At 43.2% G+C, this 17,915-nt stretch overlaps 3 protein-coding genes across 10 annotated transcripts in view; 2 read left to right on the forward strand and 1 right to left on the reverse strand.

Moving 5' to 3' along the window:
- sik3 (SIK family kinase 3) overlaps positions 1 to 8,978 on the forward strand; it is a 33,012-nt gene extending 24,034 nt beyond the window's left edge. For all 3 annotated transcript variants that reach the window (XM_071471499.1, XM_071471496.1, XM_071471497.1), the window contains 8 exons: positions 107 to 216; positions 974 to 1,143; positions 1,365 to 1,492; positions 2,386 to 3,158; positions 3,327 to 3,481; positions 3,666 to 3,795; positions 3,880 to 4,006; positions 5,271 to 8,978. In XM_071471499.1, coding sequence (XP_071327600.1) covers positions 107 to 216; positions 974 to 1,143; positions 1,365 to 1,492; positions 2,386 to 3,158; positions 3,327 to 3,481; positions 3,666 to 3,795; positions 3,880 to 4,001 — 1,588 coding nt within the window. In that variant the 3' untranslated portion in view covers positions 4,002 to 4,006; positions 5,271 to 8,978. The remainder of the gene's footprint in view (positions 1 to 106; positions 217 to 973; positions 1,144 to 1,364; positions 1,493 to 2,385; positions 3,159 to 3,326; positions 3,482 to 3,665; positions 3,796 to 3,879; positions 4,007 to 5,270) is intronic.
- Positions 1 to 17,915, reverse strand: part of LOC139614355 (apolipoprotein A-I-like) — a 385,012-nt gene that overhangs the window by 65,178 nt on the left and 301,919 nt on the right. The gene's annotated exons all lie outside the window — the stretch shown is intronic.
- LOC139614584 (transmembrane protein 25) lies at positions 10,407 to 16,646 on the forward strand. Of its 3 annotated transcripts, none has more exons than XM_071471945.1 (9): positions 10,407 to 10,549; positions 11,859 to 11,975; positions 12,658 to 13,002; positions 13,112 to 13,402; positions 13,587 to 13,718; positions 13,830 to 13,863; positions 14,944 to 15,053; positions 16,089 to 16,172; positions 16,288 to 16,646. In XM_071471945.1, the coding sequence occupies exons 2-9, from the start codon at positions 11,897 to 11,899 to the stop codon at positions 16,359 to 16,361; spliced, it is 1,149 nt and encodes a 382-aa protein (XP_071328046.1). In that variant the 5' UTR covers positions 10,407 to 10,549; positions 11,859 to 11,896; the 3' UTR covers positions 16,362 to 16,646. The 3 variants fall into 3 exon arrangements, with proteins under 3 accessions (XP_071328046.1, XP_071328047.1, XP_071328045.1); XM_071471946.1 differs by having other exon boundaries at positions 10,449 to 10,549; positions 11,891 to 11,975; positions 16,288 to 16,507; XM_071471944.1 differs by lacking the exon at positions 10,407 to 10,549 and having other exon boundaries at positions 11,775 to 11,975; positions 16,288 to 16,507.

The following is a 17,915-nucleotide window of genomic DNA, read 5'->3' on the forward strand; positions in this document are numbered from 1 at the left end:
GGTGAACAATGAACTTGATACTGTGGTGCAGCGCTATCGACTGAAGTGTTACATCATTGTCGTATCTCTCTCTTCTCCTCTCCTACTCTGTCCTGTCCTCCCTCAGGTTGCGTATCCAGCCCTCCAGCCCTCCGCCAACACATCCCAGCAACCACCTCTTCAGACAGCCCAATCAGAGCCCTCCGCCTGGCTCTGCAGGCATAATGCAAGGGCATGGTTAGTAATACCATTGCTAGAGTGCTTAAATACGGATTGTAACCGGTGTAGGTGCAGTAGTGTATTTAAATGTGAAGTCATTTTTTAGCCATACATTTGTTTTTTCATTGTTGATTACCACTAATTACATTTTTATTTTGTGTAGTTATGTAATTTTTAAATAGACTTCAGGATTCAGAATAGCTGGCTCAGTGTTTTAGGATTTTAACTCTTGATTACACACTGGGTTTTGTCATCTCTATACAAACACAACATCTGACATTAGTTCATTTTTGACATTGTGTTATGAATAATGTTCTAGAGGACGTAGTTTATGTTGAATCAATGAAAATGTTGTTTTTTTTAAGTGCAAACAGGGGCAGCAGGTGAGTAAACATGTCGGTCATCAAGAACACAATAACTTGTGATTACTATGTGGAGATAAAAACAGATTTTATTGACTTATTGTAATGGCACCATAACTTATGATGCCAGTCGAGACCAATGAGTAGTAAGAGAAATTTAGTTGGCACCTCTCTTAGCAAGTCTAAAAAGATAGAACGAAGACCAGCTAAACTAGGAAAGCCTAGGAAAGAAAAATAAGCAAGGGTTCATGACTGAATCTATGCTTTGAACTTGTTTTGGTTAAATTTTCGTAATTTTTCCCTTGTCATGACAATTCATTCTCATTCCTAGGGGGATTTTGGGGAATCAAGGAAAACTTGTATGATAATATCAGCTTTCAGTAACTTTGGCCATAACTCCTCTCCTCTCCTAGGAGGTCCATCACCAGTGGCGTACCAGCACGGTGCTCCAGCGCTCTACCAGGGCCAGGGTGGCAGCCCACCTCCCACAGGCCTGCCTCGAGTGACTCTACCGACCAATCAACAAGCACCGTCTGCCCGCTCCGCCGTCCCATTAGCACAGGGTGTACCACAACAACAACAGGTGACTCCAAAGAGCCAGTTAAAGTCATTTGTGTCTCTGCTGTATGATATGTATTGTATTATCATAACTCTCTTTGCTCTGACTAAGGGTCATAATTATTAAATACTTTTCAACCTATTTTGCTCTGAATAAAATTTTAATTGGTGGTGACATCAGTTGCAACTTAAAGTTATTCAAAGGTGGTGATCAATAACGATTATCAACATTGACTGTTTGTTCAGGTGACCATTCAAGTGCAGGAAGTGGAGCTGGGAGGTGGGGCACAGAGACAGGGCGGCTTTCTGTCCACGCCAGGGGGACACAGAGTCCTCGGGAAGCAGCTGAGCGCAGACAACGCCGAGATGCACAGGTGACCCCACCCATCCCGTCACCACGTCCCCTGATGGCTGCAAACCTTCCCAACAATACCACTGGACTGTTTCTGTGTCGTCTCCTTCCATCTTCATGTTTTCATTTTTGTTTAATTACTCTCCATGACCTCACCACCCTGAACAGACACCTGCATGCTATTTGGTGTATTTTTATGTTTTTTATTGTATGTTTCTCACTGTTTTGAGTTTTACATTTCTGCCATGTCCACTGATTTTCTTTTTTTTTTTTAATTGTATTTTGAAGCTTCAGACAGTAAAACTGTTACTCAGGCCAGAGATTTTATGTATAAAGGGGGCAGACAATAAGGACATTATTTATTCAAATATGTTTTATTTAGCCAAAGAAAGTCAAACGTACAGTAAATTTTTGTACCAGTGATCATTTTCATAGTAGGAAAGAGACTTTGTTACCAGTATTGAAAATTAACAAAATTCCTACATCGACTCTGCCTGAGATGACATCCTCAACAAATTCTCCGCCTCAGAGTAGCTGGGTGAGTGGTTGGATGTGTTTTCAGAAGTACAGTGTATGTAGATGTCCCAGATAAGTCATCCTGTGACCCCAGATATAATCATCCCATAAACAGTCCCCTGTAACCAGGACTGCCTTCACTGAGAGAACATGTAACAATCTACAAATACACGAATCAAAATGTATCCATTGGAAGTGTCTTTACACTTCTACGTGAACACTTGAACCTGGGCCCAACCTGAGTGGTTGCTAGGCTGTCTTTGTGCAGTGATTTAATGAAGGCCTCCTGTAGATTGTTGAAAGCTAGGTGATGTACTTGCACCCTAAAAGGATTTGGGAGCATGTTGCTGTTAGACAACAGGCAGCTAATTATCCTCTGCATTCCCTCTTCCTATCCAGTCGCAGCCTCGGCCGCTTCACATCAGGCTATGAACAGGCCCAGTTCAATCCCCACCTCTTCTCTGGCGATGCCGCCGCCTCCCGGGGCGCCTCCGGGCTGGTCGGCTCTTTCAGCCCCTACCTGCAGGGAACCTCCCTCAAAGTCCCCAGCCTGGAGGGTTACCAGAGTGGGGCGGTGGGGACTGGCAGCTATGGCACCCCCTCTACACTACAGCAGGCCCTGCTTTCCCCAACTCCTTTGGACTACCGCCCCCCACAGCAGCACGTCACTCCCACCCTACAGGGCCTCCTGTCCCCCCGCCACTCCTTAACAGGCCACGCCGATCCTAGGCTGCCCCCTCAAGACCTGGCTGCCCTGCTGAAGAGGCACAGCCCCCGCCCATGCCCAGCACCCCCAACACAACCCAGCGGTCCAACTCAAGAGTATGGCGAGATGCTGCTTCTCCACCAGCTGAGCCAGGGTGAGAGCTTGGAGCCACCGGCGCCACAAGGTGCTCCCGGAGGCCAGCACTACCTCCACCTCCTCCAGATCCGAACCCCGGAGGTCCAGCCGCAGCAGCACCCAGCCCAGGCACCTTGCCCCAGCATACCTCACTCGGAGAGCATGGAGGAAGATGAGGTGCCAGCTGGCTACCACCACCCACACGAGGGCCTGCTGGCCAAGGCAGGAGAAGCTCATGAGCTCCTAGGGCCTCCCCGAGGAGGCACCCCACCCTACAGCTCCCCTACACACAGGCATGGCGGCTACATAAGGAGTGCTCCTGCAACTAGAGGTGAGACCTGTTGACACAGCTGTTACAAACCTCTGGTGTTTTGACATTATTTTGTTTCCTTTCACCTTTGTGTTGCTGGTTTTCATTGAAAGAACTCAATTTTAAGTTAAGCATCAGAGCTGTTTCTAAAAATTGTATACACAGTATTTACCCACTGTTTTCTATCAGAATCTGAGCACGTAGAGTGCAGACCCCCAGGGCAGGCCATGGAGGTGCCTGATCATAATGGTGTGGGCTATTCACGAGGTCCCCAGGGTGACGCCTATAGGTCCCGTGGACAGCTACAGCGCCACCACACCATCCAAACCTGTGACGATGCCTATGTGAGTGAAAGTCTATATAGCATGCAAGTTCAAAAACCATGCAAATCTTCATTTGGATGGTTTTTGGAGGCATCAGTGCGCTATAAGCATATCCAATCATCCATACTCAAGTTCTGAGTCATCACGGCTGCTAGAAGCTGCTCGTTAAATTTTATTCTAAAACTGTTTTTCACTTTCTGTTCAGGACCAGGCAGAGCCCATGTCTGGAATGAGCCTTTTGGCTGGGAAGGCATTAAGCTCCGCTCGTATGTCAGACATTCTCAGCCAGACATCACTGACAGGAAGCCAGCAGCTGCACCAGCGGGAAGAGTCAGGTCAATACGCGACATGAAAATGCATGAAACACTATGTGGATTTTCTTTGTCCATATCACTAAAAGATGTGCCTTCCTCATGCAGTGTGTGATGTGGAAGGGGAGCTTCATGCGGCAGCCTGCTATCCCTCCTCCTGCACCAGTGACATGCTCCTTAGCTACAAGCCCCCTGACCTGCAGTACAGCATGGAGCAGGCTGGGGTCTAGCACAGGTACACACACAAACAGATCAAAGGTTTGGTTGTAAGAGGTTATCCTCTCTTTTTATACATGATTCAATTCAACAACTGCAAACAGCATTTAATAGCTACATATATAACTGAAAACTCTAGACGTTTCCCTTGCTTTAAGGCCTCTGTGTGTAAAACTTGTCAGGCAGGTTCTTTTTGGTGCCAAGTCACTCTATTAACTTTAATTGCTTAATAAATGCTTTTGGCCTTTTGACCATTTGATCTCTTTATGTTCACTCCTGTGCAGGTTTCTTTTGAAAGTTCTTATTAACCGTATTAACCCTCTTGAACTAATTCTTGTTTTGTTTTTACAGCACTGAATCGCAGTGGCATCAAAACAAAACCAGAAAGAGTCAGATCTAAAGTACTCTCAAATATTAAAATAACAACAAATTAATCTCGTTGATGTATTGTAGATTGCCACACATTGACACATGCAGCTATATTTAACCCAAATGGCTCGTCACTCTGGTTGGACAGAGGTGATGTCCAGTTTTTTCCTGCAGCCAGTTTTGCCATAGTAAAGGGAGAGTTTAGTTTACTGTTATCAGTTATTTTTAGTTTTATCTGTTTGTGCTTCATTTTGATCAGTTTGAAATGTCCTTTATTTAACAAAAATACTCATTATACTTACAGTGATTTAACTGTGATTTAGTGGCAAAAATAAATAACACATAATAAATTGATGCTACTGAAGGCACTATACAGTTGTTCTCAAAGGCTCACTAGTACTTCCACTGACAAGTTAGCTGATCTTTAGGTGTAAAATTGGAGGAGTGCCCCTTTAAAGGTTGATGACCCAGTCCAATCCAGATTTGGAAAATATGCTTTTAGGTTTTGTGCTCAGTGAATAAGTCACTCTGAAGATCAACACTCTCACTACCCCTTTACGATGATCTCAAACCACTTCACCTCAGTGTGCAAATGGTTTCACTGGGTATTGTCTTTTGAATTGTGTATTATATTATGTTATATTGTGTAGGTATCTCGACATCATTCCAAATGAGTGAAACTCCAATGATTTTCAAGACTTAAATAAATAAATGAATGATTATTAAGAGTCATCTTGATACTGGTATAACATGCACTTTAAAGGCATGTTAGGAACGCAGTAAAATCTTTAATGGTAAAATAGACTGAGATTATAGGAGGGTTATTTTTTATTGAGTCTTTGATCTAAGATCATAAAATGAGGAGGCAAAACTGTGTAAAATATTGTTTCTTCTGTCCCTGTGTCTTCCTGTAGGAAAGGGTGTATCCTGTGTACAGCGGTCCATATCAGCCATCCTGAGTTGTGTTGACTTGAGTTGAGCAGCATCACGCCAAACCACCGTCGTTTGCCCAAGCGGGGGGCACTCTACGTCCATCTGTCTGTCTCCATCTGTCCGTGGGAGGGCAGTCTGCGTGAGAGAGGGGGAGTGTGGGTGGGTGTAGACATCAGAAGGGTGTGGGTGGGGGGTGGGGTGGGGGGGTGAGGTCACAGGTGGGGCCACAGGTGGGGCGTCAGGGTTCCAAGGTCAAAGTGCTGGCATTTTCTGCACGGACATCCAGCATTCATTGTCGCAGTTTGTCTGCTCTTTTCACCTCCTATCGTGGATAGGTTGGGGTTCCACTCATCCCTCTTTCGACTCGACCTCCCTGCCTCCTCCCGTTACAAACCTGGCCCATTCCACCCCCACCCCTGTCCCACACCCACCTGCTGCCCTGACCTAAAGCTCCCCTTTCATCCTTTTTTCTCTATTAACTGTTGGCATACTTCATTATGTGCCTCATTGGCCAACAAATTGATACAGTCGCACTCGCAAGAACATTGAGTCCAACATACACACTGCTGCCACAAACCCAAAGTATTCACATTAGGTGCGAGTGTGTGTGTGTGTGTGTGCATGACTGAGAAGAAGGAGTGAGCAAAAGTGAGGGGAAAGGTATCTATGTGGTTCAGTCTGCTCCACCCTCTCTCCCCCCCCTCTTGCTGACCTGCAGCAGATCATTCCGGGGCGGGCTGAAATCTCGACGGCGGCCCCTTTTTGGCCGGGTGGTGGGTGTTTTGGGTCAGGCTCCAACTGGGCAACAAAACCGCTCTCTCCAAAGATGGAGCTCAGTGACATCGCACAGGACAAACCAGCTCTCATTGTTTGTTTGTTTGTTTTTTTCTTCTTGTTCTGGCATTCATTTTACTTTTTATTTTATTTTAAAATTCATTTTTACGGCTAATGTCCATGAAGGCATTATGGTCAATATTGTTACTCTTATTGTTATTACTGTTTTCTGTAAAAGAAGTTTTATTATAATGGATATTATTACGATTATTATTGTTATTATTATTATTAAAGGAAAAACAGTTCTGTGTTGCAAGGAAGACAGCATTGTTCTTTGATTACTTAAGTAATTCTGCACTTTCGGTTCAAGCTATCCTCTCTCTCTCTCTGTCTGTTTTCCACCCCTCCTCACAGTCGCTCGCTCTCTGTCATGCTGTTACCCTTCTTTTCATTCCACTATCCCCTCCCCCCTCAATCCTAACTTTCCCCACCTTGTATTACCCCTTTTTCTTCATCCTTCTTCCTCCTTTCCTATGTCAGTGACAGTGTATTGCATTGTGGGTAGTTTTACCAGACATTTGCTCCTTTCCTTGTACAGTGATGCCATGTATAGAACGCTATTGCAATTTCTGTATGAATTTTTTTTTTTGTTTTTGGTTACCTTTTTGTTTTTAGGTGTGGTTGGGGAGGCTTTTTTATATTGGTATTGTTTATCATTTGTATTTTTGGATGTCTTCAAAGTGTTTTTCTTTTTGTTTCTGTTGTTTTATGAATCTTTGAGATTTCTAGCCAAAAGAGGACAGAGAGAAGAGAGACAGTGCTCTTTCTGTCTCGTAAAAAAGATTGTTCTTATTTGTTTTAATATTATTATATCGAGACACTTGAATAAGAGGAGAGTAATTATTTTGTGTTGCTCTTAAAAGTATCATTTCAGTCGTTGATGTTGTTGTGACTGTCATTCTTGTTGATGTTGGGCCTGTTTTCTGTTAATGGGGTAGTTGCGGCAGGCTATACAGGGTCAGGCTTTGGGCTTTGTCTGGGTTGGTTCGGGTGCTACAGAGACTTGACGCTCAAAAAAAAAAAAAAAAAAAGGACAAAAAACGAGGGAATAACTTGTAAAATAGCTGACATATCATCCTAAACATCACAAGCGTGGAGACGGACAAACCCTCTTCTTTCTCTCTTGCTGCCCTTACCTATCTGCTGTGATCCTCCCACCATCTTTTATTACATCGGCTTCTGATCAGATGAAGCACTACGGACATGGCCCCCTCCTCCCAAGCTAACCTTGTTACTATGGCAACCAAGGAGGAATCTACAGTTACTATTACTCAACCGCCCTCTCCCATCTTTTGATTTTCTTTGACTTGTGTTGTTTCTGCGTTCCTTGCTTTGTTTTCTCCCCCCCCCCCCCCCTCCCAACCTCCCAACCTCCCAAGCCTGCAAGGGATGATCAGAGGAGACAACAGCTGCGTTTCATGAATGGTTAATGGAATCCTGTCTTAGTTGAAGACGCCTGGACACGCCTCCAACCAAACCAGAAAAGGTGAAACATTTCAGGAGGTGACCATAGGAAGGAATCGTTTTAAATTCTTCCACAGCAGAGGAATACAGGGTTGTGGTCAGAGCAAGGCAAGGTGTGCCCACCTTAAACATGTCTACCAAAGTCTGTGCACACTAAGCTTTGTGAAGCTAAAGCACAGCCAGATGGAGGCTACAGCACACTGGGGACCACAGCAGAGGATTGAAACCCCCCCCCCCCACTTACTTTCTTTTATTTTTATTTTTTTTTTGTTTTCCCTCTATTTATCCTCCCATATACTATACCCCTGCATATTGAGTCTATAATTGACCAGCAAGAGACTGGTGCAAAGAATATAGCTCCACTTGTATGTGTTTATACTGGCCAGATTTCACAATACCTGGCTGCATGGTTGACATTGTTTTGCTATGTGCATCTGAGAGCTGTAGATGGTGTCATGCAGCACCTGTGGTTTCCATTCACATCGTGTCACTTCCTGTTTACCAGCATTCACTCTTAGTCAGAGGTGTTGTAATTAGCTTTAGCGACACATCGGAATCTCTAAAACAAAAGAGTGCGTACAGGAGTAAGCAGTGGAGTGGGATAGATTCATGAAGTTAACTTGATCTGGTGCATTTTCTGTTCCTTCCCAAAAGTCAGTCGACATCTCATTGGGCATGAGAAGCTTTTCCTCATGTCATCAAACTTTTCCCTCCATTTATTTGTTCCTCTTTCAGATCTTTCCTCCTGTTTTCTCTCATTGTTTACACCAAACCAAAACTGAGATCTGGAAGAGAATGAATTGCGTACTTTCAGGGTCGTGGAGAGGAAATGGCTGGAATGGAAGACATTTCATGTCTCTTGTCCCATGACAGGATAGAAACACTAAAATTAAGAGCAGAGGCTCCACTTTGTCTCATACTGTGACCATTACCAGAGATGTTGTTTCAGATCCTTGTGAGGAGGAAAAGAACAGAGGCACACAGGAAGGGACAACTCGAGTGAATGGAAAGCACGGCACATGATTCAGAGGTAATGGGGAGGAGAGAGCTGCCTCACACACATCTGCCTTATCAGACTGACCGTACCCCTTCTCCTTTTTCTTCCCCTTTCTTTTCTTGTCTTAACTCTACCATCCCTGACTTCTGTCTTTTTGCTCCATCCCAGCCTCCCTTCTCAGCAAGCCAGCTCTCTACTCCACTCCTGTTTTTAGGTTCATTTTGTTTTCTATTGGTTCATTTTGTCTTTTTTTTTTTCCTCTATTTTGTTTTTATGTTCATTTCTGTTGAGTACAAAAATACTAAAGTGCAACAACAATGATTAAAAAGAATATCAACCAAACTGAGATGAATAAATAAATATATATAAATAAAGAAATAATTTAAAAAGGTCATGGCTTGTGTGTCTGTGTTACCTGCTATAGGCCTGATGCAACAATAAAGGCAACAATAAAAAAAAAAATAAAATAAAAAAAAACAACCTTTGAATTGTGGGGACATCTTTAAATTTGTGAGGAAGTAAAACTGCTTCGATTACAGTCTAACTGATATTAGACTTTTGAGGATGATATTGATATTTGAAAATGCTAACAAATACTATATTTCTAAATAAACATGACATAATGTTGATAAAACTTGCAGTGATTTGACGATTTAAAGAATCAGTTACCATGGTATATGCTGAGCTGGACTTTTTGCAGTGGAGAAATTTTGTCTGTGCTCTCTGGTGGACAAACTGTGTAATGGAGAAACCGTAAATTAAGGACGTGTGATAACAGTACGAAGATCAGATTTGTTGTGCGTGGGTTTGTGGTCATGTTTGAGTGGACTGTTCACTGTGTTGTGTGAATTCTGGGTTAGAAACATGTCATCTAGCAGGTTTAAAGACAGGTGTCACCTGACTGATTAACACCAACTGCAACTGTCAACAGTCCTGAGTGAAGAGGTGTGTGCTGCGCGGCTTCGATTTACACAGCTCTCTGTTTACTGATGCAATACAACAATGACCTTCCAAAGGTGATTGATGTTATGAGGAAGAAGGCAGAATATCTGCAAAATACATAGCTTATTGGTCAAAAGGGCAGTGTTTCCTAAAGACTAATGTACTCTATAAGTCACAGTTTGGTATGTTCACATGGGAATACACCCTCTCCCTGAGCTTGTTTCTTTTGTCTGTCTTTTGGCTGCAGTTCTCTGCATGCTGCTGCTCTGGTCTGCACAGCTGCACTGCAGAGGCTTTCCAGTCCTAGGTAACTGAGCTCAGACACTGTGAGCCAGTGTTTGCATATCAGAGGTGACTTTAGCACGCCTGATGATGGACAGGAATTCTGTATGAGTTTGTTTAGATGTGTTTATCCCTCTGAGCTGACAGTTTGCTCTCTTCTATCCACCACAAGCTACATTCAGTCCCCTGGAAGATCGTTAAAGACTGATGTTTTGCACGGAGCTCCTCTTGTCTTTTTGCCTCTCCTCTCCTCTGCTCTCCTCTGCCACCTCTCTTCTGCTCCCTGACGACTCTGTGCCCACCCTCTCCTTCTCTCTCTGCATCCTCTGCTCCTTTAACCTGGATTCACCGCCCTCTCTTTCCTCTTTCCCTCCATCTCCTCAGCTGCCACCCCCACCCCTCCTTCCCACTCTCTTGGAGTGGCGGCAGCGTGCCTGCCTGCGTCAGCCAGCTCTGCCAGCCTCTGCCAGGTAGTGAACGCTGCTGCTGGAGCTGCCGTATACCCTGCAGAGAGCCTTGTCTGTGTGTGTGTGTGTGTGTGTGTGTGTGTGTGTGTGTGTGAGAGAGAGAGAGAGTGTGTAAGTGCATGAGTGTACGCAGATGGGAAAGCAACTGAGTCAGGGAGGGCTGCCTCTCATCTCTCTGCTGTTATCACCATCCTTCACTCTCTCTCCTCTCCTCCTCCGCTGCAATGGAGCTCCAGCAGGCTGAATCACAACAGCGTCTGCAGAAAGGGCTGAGGTAATGCTGTGTGTGTATTATATCGGGTTCCATTTCTGTATTTCAGTGCACACATCTGTATTGAAATGCCTGCATGCAGCCTTGCAAAGAACAGTAAGTGTGTGTGTGTGTGTAGACATGCACTGTCATATATAGCCCCCTTGCAGCCTATTAAATTGCCCTTGTTGTCAGTGCATATCCAGCATCCTCGGCGTGAATGCAAAGAGCTGTAACACCGTCCATCGTGTGCATGTGTGAAAAGATCATTTTCTTCATTGTCCACATATGTGTAGAATTATGTGTTTCCTAGACGGCACAGTTCCTGCTTTCTTCCGAGGTGCTCACACTGATCACATGACCTAGATAGCAAGCAAGCACTAGACATGACCATGGACCTGACTCATTCCCTGCACTTTCTGTAGGAGAGTGCGTGTGTGTTTTCGTATTTACCACTGACACAAACAGGCCTGTGAATGTTTTATATTGTAGTGATGGGGCAAGTCTGCAAATCGAAGCTGGACAGGCAGTGGATTCGTGAAAAATGAGAGGCAAGACGTGTCACTGCTCACTGCTGTTTTTTTTTTTTTTCATTGCTTTGATTGGAAAGTTTCATTTCGAAAGCTCTGTCTGCATCTCACTTTCACCGATGAGAATCTAAGTGTCTTTACAAGATGAATTCAGTTGAATCACAAACTGAGACCTATAGCCTCATGTTCCCCCAGTAGAACTGAGCCTTTGTTTATGTTTTGCAATATCCATCTCGGAGATTGCTGCTGGTGGTTCCTTGGGATAATCCATAACCTAATTATAGAGTTTCACTGTTGAAATGAAAGCTATCCACAGTGAGGTCTGTGGGCTGTCCAGAGGAAGAAGGTCATTAAAAGAGCACCCTTTAAATATTGTTTAGTCTCATGATGAACAGTTACCCACAATGCAACTCAAACACTGACAGTCTGGTCAGAGATTTGTAGTTTTCAGACCCAACTGACATTGAGTTAGGGGTTGTTACTCCACGCTGCTCCCTCTGGGGCCCCAAAAGGCCTTATGCATCTTTTTTCACATATGTAGTATTACTCTCCAAGACCTGTAAACAGACTTTTGATGTATAAAATTGTTGTAGTTCCCCTTAAAGACACAATATTGTTTAATTTTTCAGATACTAAATCTGCAATTCCCTAAGTACCACAATGATGTACCTCAAACCTTGCCCAGCTATTGAGACCCAAACTATCTCCATATGGTTTAGGTGAAGTGAACCTTTTTATTGTTTGTTTCCCATTATGAAGTATGATTTACTTTACCAAAGGAATTATGTCATTTCTTCTTCAAGCAGGTAGATGTGCATGTGTGTTGCTCCATTAGGCCAGTATGGAGGGTGTGTGTTTGAGGAGGTGGGCATCGGGCTCTGCTGTCGTGTTCCTTCACACACTGGCCTTATCCTGGACAGGTGAGGTACACAACTGTAACTGCCACAACTGATGTCGAGGTTATTGCATGCCGGTCATAAAGGTCATAAATATGTAGTGGGCTAAGTAGGTGCTATAACTTGGTCCTTAGTCATGAAATTTGAAAAAGAAAAAGATTTCATTTTCATATTATGCACATATTTTGAATAGTTTGGAGGATAATAAATTAGACATTAACTTGGACAATTTCCAGTATAATTTTAGTTGGAAGTTTATTTATGCTCGTTATCATACAAACCATGCACTAGCACGAAGACCCTACCATCAAGTCGGTTCACCAACAGCTTGGTCAATATTAATCCTGTCTTGCATTTGCCAACAAATATCATAAATTCTTGAGTTTGTACAGATTAAACAAATGAGATATAACATGTTGATTAGTCAACTTCAGAGGTGCTGGTGGGGGGATTTTGTGACCTTTGGACAAAGCCAGGGTAGCTGTCTTTATGCTAAGATAAGCTAACTGGCTTACTTGTAGCATTTGTATAGAGTGAAACTTTACATATAAAGTCATGCATATAGAGAAATTAATTTTTGCAAATCTGATCTAATCTAATCTAATCTTTGTTACTTTTACAGTCAGGCTAGCTAAAAGCTGAAATGTCTTTATGTGTCATATCGCGCTGCTAATATTCCGATTATATCGACATTATACACCCACAGGTGCGATTGAGCCCGCCCCCAAAATTGACGGATGGCACCATGCAGCATTGACAATGCAGGAGAACAGGACACACCGGTTTAACTGCCAATCAGATGGCTGGGATCCCCACGTCCCTCCAATGCTGACCTGGTACCTGAATGGGGTGCAGCAGAGAGAGCCATCACCCAACCATGGGCGCCTGGTGATGACATCACAGGACGATTCTGAAGTCATGAGACCAGGGACCAATCAAAACAGCACCTTCTCTCTGCAGGCCAGAAAGTGGGACAGGGAGCTAGTGTGTGTCGCCTCAAACCCCCGGACAGGAGAGAGCTACAATGCCACAGTCACACTCAACGTCCAGTGTGAGTCTGTGTGAAATGTTACAGGGTTATATTTGGACCCAGATGTTTTCTTTTGATAAACTAAATGAAGTGCTGTTAGCGAGAGTTGTTCCTCTCCTCTGTCTCCCAGTCCAACCAGAGATCCTCAGGGTGAATGCCCACTACAGCGAAACCTCAGATCCAGGCCTCTCCCTGGTCCTCTTCGCTTTGGTACGGTCCAACCCGCCTGCCACCATCACCTTCGTGGACCAGTCCGGCCAGTTGGTAGCTAACACCTCTGACTTCCTCATTCTGGACTCGCGAAGCTACCCCTGGTTGACCAATCACACGCTGAGGGTGACGCTCAGTAGCCTCTCAGGGAATGTCTCCCTGAACGCCAGCAACAGTATGGGAACGGTGCAGAGCAACCTCACACTAGCAGGTCAGTGATGGTAAAGGCAAAGGGAAACCAATAAGGCCTCTCTTATGTTAAGCAACCCGTCTCCTGGCTGTAGCTTTGTATATTCTGTACAGGTATGAAAGTGGTATCAGTCTTATCATCGAACTCTATCAAGAAAGTGAATAGACATAGTTCCAAAATGTCCTTTAACTCTCTCTCTCCCCAGAGTTCCTGCAGTCTCGTGTGGAGGTTCCCATGCTAGGAATAGTGACGGGGGGAGCTATGGCCTTCATGGCCCTTCTCATCCTCAGTCTGATAGTTCTCTGCCTTATGCAAAAAAACAAGAGCAAGTCAATTGGTGAGACGACAGGGCATTTGTGTGTGCAGTGAGCAAGTCACCTTGAAAAATCTGTAATATATAACAACATTTATTCATTGGGATAATACATCTCTTTGTGTGATGTTACAGACGAGCCAGTGGAGATTCTGATGACCAAGAAAAGGTAATCCGACTTCTGACATTAGATATTAGAGAGGAGGCAACACACAGCCCAACAGGGACGGTGAAAGTCCTGTCAGCTGGTCACATAATGCTGGATAAACACTGTTGTAGATGTGTGAAGGCAGACAGAAAGTGGTTCGTTACATGCTAAAGGTGCTAAAGTTTCCGGTGTAAGTTCAGTGCCATGTTTCGACTTGCTTCCATGAAGAAAGGTCTGAGCCTGTTGGGAAACATTTTTGTAGTTTTAAAACTGAAGGATTTGGATGTCAACTTTGTCAACTTTGTACAAATTGTCCTTGAAGGCACAGTTGGAGAAGTAGATTGACATTTTAGGGAATACATTTATTTGCATTCTTGCCAAGAGCTAGATGAGAGGATCAATACCACTCATGTCTGTGCACTAAATATGCAGCCACCTCAAGCACCTGGTTATCTTAGGTTAGCAAAAGAGGGGAATTGCTCTTTCCAAAGGATGCAACAATCAACCAAAGAGTAATATCACTGTGAGTTTGCCAGACAACCAGCAGAGACTCCAAGAAGTGACTGCACGAGTTCAAGAAATAAGGTTGGGTTTTGTTACTGTTGGACAGAGCTAGGCTAACTGTTCCCCATTTCCAGTCTTTATGTTAAGCTAAGCTAACCGTCGGCTCTCAGCAAGAAAGTGCACAAGTTTATTTCCTCAAAATGTTGATCTGTCCCTTTAACGTGTCACATATTCAGTCATGGTGTTTCATCACCTCACACATATAATACTCACACACACACACACACACACTGTACTGTGAACACTGGACACAGGGAGAAGGCATTCTGCAGACAATGAAGACACAAAATCTTTGACATTGAAAGTTAGGAGTTGTAATGTAATGTAATGATTATTAACAAGTGGATATACCCAAATTCATTAACACCACACTGACAGGTGTGTCATTAATAACTTCCATTGCAGCACATCAGTGGATAGGAAGAGAAACAGTGATGAAAGCATTTTTGTGCCTTTATGAACACATCATGTTCATCCAGCAGGACAATAACACAACTGATCCAAGTTTAATATCTCTCCTCCATATTTCCTGCACAGTGACTCTGCCAATCTGAAGACAGAGAAAGCTGATATGAACATCATCCCCAGAGAGAACATGTCTCTGCCTTCCAACATGCAGCTCAACGACCTCAGCACTTTGAGAAAAGGTAAGATAATAGGATGCTTTGCATGCTGGAATTTGATGTAAGTGACAACACAGTAGTTTCCAACAAACTACCATCTTGGTGTAAAATGTTATCAATTGAGATCCAAGTTCTGGTTACAAAAAAGCAGTGAGTTGGTAAATCCTACAGGTCTTGAATGCAGCATAAAATTGTTGTTTAGTCAGAGCTGGATTACAGCATCTACCTGTGGGTCCCAGACCCTCAGGGGTCTCATTACGTTTTGTTTCTGTACTTTCTGGAAATATGTTAAATTACGAATTTGTAATATGCAAAGTGTGTTACAGCTTTCATGCATATTCCTAAATACATTTGTGTATCTCCCAACACCCTCCCATTTTGTTGTTTCTTCTGCAAAATCCCTCAACCCTTATTATAAATAATCAACATACACAAATTGCATGTTTGATTGATGTTATTCAAGTTGCCAGATTGTGTATGAAACACAAGATACACACACAATCCACACACACAGGCCTAGATACAATTGAAATCCAGCAATTAGAATATTAATAGAGTATGAGCACAAATGTGCTCAGAATCAAATTAAGTGATGTAAATAAAAAAAAAGGCTGCCTGAGTGAATGCACTTTTAGTCTGTTATCCTACCAGCTTGGGTTACACTTATCACTAATAATATCCTTGGAGAGACCTGTCATGTGGATGTAACTTCATTGAGGGCCTCAGTGTCAGGCATCAGCTTCTGTAGAAAACAGAAAGATGAAAGATATATAGATGTCCTAGCAGATGTGATGGCTGCATCTGAAGTTGACTTGAACAACAATAACAAATGGGATCCCTCAAGGTTCAGTGAAAAAATGATATACCAAGTCCAAACAGCACTACTGTCTGATTCTAAAGATGACCACTTCATGCCTTATCAATACAAGAGGATGGTATCAATCTCTTAATCAAACAAATAAATAAATAAAAGTACACATATTTCCTACATGCTATTCCTTCAGACTTATCCCTTGCACTCTCCCGTGTCTTCCATCTTCCCTGCATCTCTTCTCGTAGCCCGAGAGGCTGCCCAGCAGAACAGTGTGGGAGAGAAGAAGGAAGAGGAGGAGGAAGATCTGTCTTTAGCCTACGCGGCCAGAGGTCAGGGAAATACATTTTGATCCTGCTGCCTTTTTTTTTTTTTTTTTATTTATTCATACTTTAGTTTCAGTCTGGCTACAGCAGTCTCTCCCCCCCTCCCCCCGATTATTCCCAGGGTTTGCCAGGTATCCGATGGTGGGCTACATCTATAAAGTGAACAGCACAAGCAGTGAAGAGATCTGGCTCTGACTTACCTCAACGTTAACACGCAGACTGTACATGCATGCATAACTGCTTCCAACAGTGCAGCTGTCCAAGAGGAAACCCAGAACAACTGCCTGTCAGTCATTCAACCACTCATCAGTCACCTTCGAGCTGGGCCAGGAGGACCAAGAACCACAGACTATGTGGTTGTGGAGCTCTTATCAGTTTCTGGACCACATGACAGAACCAACACGCTCCGTTTCTCTGATTCCAATGTGATTTTCATGTCTACAAAACAAACCTGTCCATGTTTTTGTCTCTCTGAATAGGGTGCTCGGGTATTTACACTGCTAATGTGTTGTCTCAACAATGCAATGTACTCTGTCTACATTAAAATGCTTATATTCTGAGATGTTTTGACATGATTTCCTCCTGTAATCACGTGCTCATAATGTCGTCCTCCCTGTTGCATTATTGGAATGCATTAAATGTTCTATGCTAACACCAGAATGTCCAGGATAATGTGCTGTATGTGAAATTTTACATTTTGACCACTAATAGTTAAATAAGGTGGTCCATAATTTTAGAGTATGTATTTGTATATGGACATGTAACATGTCATGTACTGTATATTTGTATGCATATGCATATGTGTATAAAAACAGATGTCAAATAAAGATCATATTGAAATTGTATCTAAGTAAATACTGGAGTTGCCGTGGTTTTATTGGCACTCACCAGGGGGCACTCTAAGTTGATTTATAAGCTGGAAAATATGGAGGATTTTCTGTCAATCCTACGGGTGACGTGGTGCTGGGGATGAGTGTGTGTCATGTGACGGTGAAAGCATTGTTGCATTTGCAATTTTTTTGTGTGTTTTTTTTACTGGGAATGATAAAGTTGCAGGTGCAAGAAGAGAATAATTTATATATGTGTGTGTGTGTGTGTGTGTGCACGTGTGTGTGCACGTGCATGTGTGCCAGGTGTTAGCTCTAGGTCACAGGCTGTTGTGGCTTTTCTTCAAACAGGAAGTAGAATTGTGTTGTGGGAGCATCTCTTTTTCTCTTTCTCTCTGCTGCTTCTTCTGTGCTTACCAGAGACTGTAGTCTGTCACATGCAACGGGACAAACATTCAAAACATGCAGGGAATTAAAATATTTATCCGAACACACGCTGTTGTGTTCATGTCTTTGTTTTACCAGATGGAGCTGCTCCACGTGTCTCACAAAACAACTAGACAGCCAGTGTTAACAGACTGATCAGTCATATCAGCTCATATGAAGCTGGTAGTGAGTTCATTTCCATTAAAAAAAAAAATGTTCCTTCACAGATTGCTGTTAGTGCGTTTTGGAACATGTGAGAGTTTATGTTGGTGAAATTTCCAGGTTCAGCTATCTTGGTACATTTTAAATCTATGAATATGTAAGTCATGAATATGAAGTCAGTGAAAGAATGAACAATTCACTGTGGCTTTCCTGCTGCAAATTTACTATATATTACTTACCCAGTTTCATTTTATTTCCACTTGCAGTATATCCTAACATTAGTAGGGAAAGAAGTATTCAGATCCTTTAACTAACTAACTAACTAACTGACTAA

Source organism: Trachinotus anak, unplaced genomic scaffold, assembly GCF_046630095.1.
Source record: "Trachinotus anak isolate AG129_WGS33_773 ecotype Australia unplaced genomic scaffold, CSIRO_AGI_Tana_v1 ptg000034l, whole genome shotgun sequence".
NCBI classification, from domain to species: Eukaryota; Metazoa; Chordata; class Actinopteri; order Carangiformes; family Carangidae; genus Trachinotus; species Trachinotus anak.

What these genes read in the sequence shown, in the direction of transcription:
- LOC139614584 (XM_071471945.1), top strand. Translation starts at nt 11,897, where the DNA reads ATGGAGGGTGTGTGTTTGAGGAGGTGGGCATCGGGCTCTGCTGTCGTG. An exon ending in ACTGGCCTTATCCTGGACAG is followed by an intron (nt 11,976 to 12,657) that starts GTGAGGTACACA and finishes ATACACCCACAG; the next exon opens with GTGCGATTGAGCCCGCCCCC. An exon ending in ATTCTGATGACCAAGAAAAG is followed by an intron (nt 13,864 to 14,943) that starts GTAATCCGACTT and finishes TTTCCTGCACAG; the next exon opens with TGACTCTGCCAATCTGAAGA.